The sequence below is a fragment of the Carlito syrichta genome, unplaced genomic scaffold (genome assembly GCF_000164805.1).
Source record: "Carlito syrichta isolate Samal-C Ts95f unplaced genomic scaffold, Tarsius_syrichta-2.0.1 Scaffold307224, whole genome shotgun sequence".
NCBI classification, from domain to species: domain Eukaryota; kingdom Metazoa; phylum Chordata; class Mammalia; order Primates; family Tarsiidae; genus Carlito; species Carlito syrichta.
Window position 1 is genome coordinate 222,286 of NW_007251320.1, and position 5,282 is coordinate 227,567.

At 51.9% G+C, this 5,282-nt stretch overlaps 1 protein-coding gene across 2 annotated transcripts in view; it reads left to right on the plus strand.

Annotated features, from left to right (window-relative positions):
• SCAMP2 (secretory carrier membrane protein 2) overlaps nt 1-4,813 on the plus strand; it is a 30,732-nt gene extending 25,919 nt beyond the window's left edge. For both annotated transcript variants that reach the window (XM_021715621.1, XM_008064203.2), the window contains 2 exons: nt 2,721-2,841; nt 3,389-4,813. In XM_021715621.1, coding sequence (XP_021571296.1) covers nt 2,721-2,841; nt 3,389-3,523 — 256 coding nt within the window. In that variant the 3' untranslated portion in view covers nt 3,524-4,813. The remainder of the gene's footprint in view (nt 1-2,720; nt 2,842-3,388) is intronic.
• The last annotated feature ends 469 nt before the right edge of the window (nt 4,814-5,282 follow it).

Genomic DNA, 5,282 nt, shown 5'->3' on the forward strand with positions numbered 1-5,282 from the left:
TTGTAGAGATGAGGTCTCACCAAGTTGCCCAAGTGGGTCTCGAACCCACGGGCTCAGGCAGTCCACTCACCTCAGCCTCCCAAGGCGCAGGATTACAGGCTGAGCCACTGAGCCCATCTCTGTTTTCACTTCTTTTGGATATCTACCCAGGAGCAGAAATGCTGGTTTATATGGTAATTCTGTGTTTAACTTTTTGAGGAACTACCAAACTGTCCCACAGTGGCTGAACCATTTTATATTCCCACCAGCAATGTATGAAGGTTCTAGTTTCTCTGTATCCTCACCAACTGTCTTAAATTTGTTTTGTACTGCCAAAACAGAATACCACTGACTGGGTAATTTGCAAACTATAGAAATTTCTTTGGCTCATGGTTCTGAAGACTGGGAAGTCCAAGATCAAGGGGTTGCATCTGGTGAGAGCTTCTTGTTGTATCATAACTTGGCATAAGATATTGCATGGTGAGAGAGCAAAAGATATTGAACTTGAAGGCTCAAGTTCTTCTGTTGTCAACATTAATTCACCTGTGAGGGCAGAGCCCACCTCCCATTAGACCTACCTCCCCACACTGCTGCATTCAGGATTCTGTTTTCAACACATTTTGGGGAGACGCTTTCAAACTATAGCATTCACACATGCTTTTTTTTTTTTAAAGATGTGGGGTACAATTCGGGGTTAGGTAAACAAATGTTCATTATGCAGGTACCCTTGTTGATGAGGTGAGCTTCTCCCTCCCCTTCACACATGCCTTTTGAGGGGTACATTCACCATGGCAGCAACATTTTTTCTTTTCATTTATTTATTTTTTTGAATTGGAGTCTCACTCCATTGCCCAGGGTGGAGTACAGTGGCATGCTCACAGCCACCCCAGAATCAACCTGCTGGGTTCTGGCGATCCTTCTACCTCAGCCTTCCAAGTAGCTGGAACTACAAGTGTGCACTACCACACCTGGCTGATTTTTTTAATTTATTGTAGAGATGAGGTCTCACCATGTTGCCTAGACTGGTCTCAAACCTGCAGGCTCAGGCAATGCTCTCGCCTTGGCCTCCCAAAGTGCTGGGATTACCACCACACCTGCCTTTTTTTAGATTATAGTGAACCTTGAGATATAGCATTCTACTGTATGTAGTTTTGATATGCATTAACTGAATGTCTCTTTTTTTTTTTTTGAGTTGGAGTCTCACTCTGTTGTCCAGGCTAGAGTGCAGTGCCATGTTCACAGCTACTGCAGCCTCGACCTGTTGGGCTCAGGTGATCCTTCCACCTCAGCCTTCCAAATAACTGGAACTACAGGCACGTGCTACCACGCCTGGCTTATTTTTTTATTTATTATAGAGACGAGATCTTACCAAGGCTCATCTAGGCTGGTCCTGAACCCATGAGCTCAGACAATCCTCTCACCTCTGCCTCCCAAAGTGCTGGGATTACAGACTTGAGCCACTGCGGCTGGCCAAAACCCATGGATTCTTTGGCTCATTCCTAAAATGAATTTTAGAGCGACCAGCAAACTTTTCAAATAATGTCTATTAGAGAAAGAAGGGAGAAAAGAAACGGAGACACACCAGAGTTGATATGGGCGAAAGAAACTGCCATTGAGCATCTTTTACGTGCCTGTTATCTTTTTGGAGAAATAGTCTTTGATTCGTTTTAGTTAACTTTTGTGTATGGTTTGACTTCATTGTTCTGCATGTGGATATCCAGTTGTTCCAGTAACCATTTGTCAAAAAGACTGTTGTTTCTTTTTTGAATTGTTTTAACACCTTTGTCAAAAATTAATTGCCCACATAGGTATATAGGTTTATTTCTGGAATCTCAATTCTGTTCCACTGATCTATTGATCCATTGAACTGTATGTAGGTCTATCCTTATGCCAGTCACTTACTGTTTTGATTACTGTAGCTTTGTAGTAAGTTTTGAAATCAAAATGTGAGGATATCTTTTACAGATGAGGACACTGGGGCTCAGGGAGGTGACATGACTGGGCTCTGGTGGGAGGAGCTGAGGTGACAGGGTTGTTGTCCATGGTTCTCCTTCCCAGAGGATGGATCCTCAGGAGCAGCTAAGCTTTTTGTGCCCTTCATCCCCAAAGCTGCAGGAGAAGCCCAGCCCAGTGCTACTTCTGACTGTATGAAGCCTGCAACCACATCCTCCCTGCTAGACCTCTCACAGCCAGGAGAGTCCCTGTGTGAATCTATCTCTGAGGTCCCAGGGGAGGACAGGCTGAGACAGTGTGGGCCTGTCAGCCTTTATGGAGACCTGGCCTCCCACAGGCCCAGCGCTTGCTTTTTTATTTGAGTTGGAGTCTCACTCTGTCGTCTAGGCTGGAGTGCAGTGACATGCTCATGGCTACCATAGCCTTGACCAGCTAGGCTCGGGATCCTTCCACCTCTGCCTTCCAAGTAGCTGGAACTACAGGCATGTGCCACCATGCCCGGCTGATTTTTTTATTTATTGTAGAGATGAGGTCTTGCCATATTGCTCAAGCTGGTCTTGAACCCCTGAGCTCAGGTAATCCTCTCGCCTTTGCCTCCCAAAGTGCTGGGATTATAGACGTGAGCCACCCTGCCCAGCTAGGCCCAGCGCTTCTGGCCCACAGAGCTCCCTTTGCTGCAGATGCCACAGCGATGATCAGGACACAGCAGCCACTTGGACAAGCACCCCTCTTGGAGACTCCCGGGGCCCACTCCCACTGTGCCCCCCGGCCCCTTCTTTCCTTTGTAGTGGTTGGATTGCAGCCCTGTCGACACTGAAGCAAGAGTCCCTGGCCGTGTCGATCATCATGATGGTGGTGGCTGGCTTCTTCACCCTCTGTGCTGTGCTCGCCATCTTCCTCCTGCAGCGGGTGAGTGCTGAGGGCAGGCCCAGTAGCAAATCTGAAGAAGCGGGTACCTGGGGTACCCACCACATGGCAGAGGCAGGAGATGTTCTTGGGCCCCCAAAGGACCAGCACCTTTCTTTTCATTTTTTTTTTTTTTTTTGAGATGGAGTCTCACTCCATTGCCCAGACTGGAGTGCATTGGCCACTCCTGGCCTTTGCAGCCTCGACCTGCTGGGCTCCAGCGATCCTTCTGCCTCAGCCTTCCAAGTAGCTGGAACTACAGGTGCGCGCTACCACGCCCGGCTAATTTTTTGATTTATTGTAGAGATGAGGTCTCACCAAGTTGTCCAGGTGGGTCTCGAACCCACGGGCTCAGGCAATCCACTCACCTCAGCCTCGCAAGGCGTGGGATTGCAGGCTGAGCCACCGAGCCTGGCTGGTCCAGCACCTTTCTTCTGGGCTCAGGGTGGGAAGTTCAAGTAATGTTGGGCTTTGGTGTACCCTTTGGGAATGTGGCCTGGATGGCTAGGTTCCTGGTGGGGACTCCCCTCACCTTCCTGTTCCTCCCCAGGTACATTCCCTGTACCGCCGGACGGGTGCCAGCTTCCAGCAGGCCCAGGAGGAGTTCTCCCAGGGCATCTTCAGCAGCAGAACCTTCCGCAGTGCGGCCTCCTCCGCTGCCCAGGGAGCCTTCCAGGGGAATTAGTCCTGACTCTTCTGTCTGCCTCAGCCTTTTCTCTCACCTGCCTTCTGAGCTGCACTTTCCGTGGGTGCCTTATGTGGTGGTTTTGTCCAGCACAGACCTGGCGACGGTCTTACCATGTTCCTTCCTCTCCCCTCAGCAACCAGCTCTCCCTGGAAGGGGAGGGAGGGACAGGGACTTTTACACACAAAAAAACAAAGCTGTCTTTTCTTCTCTGGTGGTGGCTTGGTAGGATTCTTTTGCCTGTCTGGAAGCAGTGGGTCAAGTTTTCTTCTCCCTGCACACACAGACACGCCCACACTTGGAATCACTGGCTGACGGGGCCCACCCCAGCTTGAGCGTTCTGCCTGGCTCCTGGCACTCCACTCCTTCCTCAGCAGGCCTGGCCTGAATCTGGCCCCACAGACACAGCCTTGTGGCTTCCACGTCCCTGCCCTTCCTCCCCAGGCTGGGATAAGCCTCCACAGAATGCACTTTAGGCGGACTCAGTCAGGGTGGGTGTACAACTGTTCCCATCTCACTTGGGTGGTCTCTAGGCTTCCAGAGCCTCTGGCTGGGTTGCCCCAGGCTCTCTCCTGCCTCATGTTTTTCATAAACATATTGGTAGCCCTCTAGCCCCCGTTCCCTCCTGGTGTGAGCAGCACCTCGTGCCCTCTGGGGCCTTCCCCCAGCCCTCTCTCTCTGAATGTGCAGTGTGGTTGGTTGGGGTTTTCGGAATGGGGAGGGACAGAGGACACTGACCCCAGATTGTCCTGCTAGCCTTTTAGTTCTGTCCTGTTGGCTTTGATTCCCTCTGTTCCTGAGGGACAGCTGCCCTTGGCACTAGCCTCAGATTCTACCCCAGCCTCATCCCCCCATCAGCAATATCCAGCTTGTATGACATAGGGAGGGCATCAGTCCAGAACCGCATTCTTCAGGTGGGACTGGTGAGCCACCTCTCTGAGGACCCTCTTACCTGGAGTGGGGTCCAGATCACCTTTCACTCGCCTTGGGATTCCCCAGGAATGTCATTTCGATGGGCACCTAGGACTTGCAACCTGTCCTCCAGAGGCTGCTGGAGTGCCTGTGGACAGCAAGGACATCTCACAAAGCTGGCCAGCCTCCTGCCTCAGGGACCTGGGCCCATCTTGAGGCAGCTCCTTGGCTGTCAGCTGGCTCAGGCAGGCCCGGAGCCTCTGATAATGGCAGCGGCCAGGGTTTTGTAAACTCCTTTCTGGGATTGTTTTCTCCATGTACAAATGTATATGTTAAGTCTCAATTTTTGTGCTTAAAAATAAAGACATTTTCAGACAACACTGATCCTAATGTCTGGTGGACGTGGGAGGACGGGTGGCCCTAGGGTTAGGGGCTGAGGTGCTCCTGGGGTTGGTGGAAGAAGATAAGATAGATGCGCCCTGGCTGGCCTGGTGGGCGGTCAAGACCCTCAACCTTGGAGACAGGCGCCTCATAAAAGCGAAAGGAAGATGGGAGGCCGGGGTAGGCAACCTAGTCTCTCCCAGGGACGCTTTCTTGTCCCAGTGCCTCTACCTTCAGAGGTACTGGTCTTGAGGAGGCTCCTGGGGGTCCCCTGGTCTCGCCCTCTCTACGCTCAGTCGGGCTCCTCCCCTAACCCCTCGGGTGGGCGATCTCTAGGTCGCATCTGCGCCTGGCTGGGACTCGCGGGTGACCACGCCCGCCGTCCTCGGCTCACTCGCGTCCGTTCCCTGTGTGCCTCCGGGTCCCCAAGCGGCTTCGCAGGGACCGGCGAGTCGCCCACTCTCCA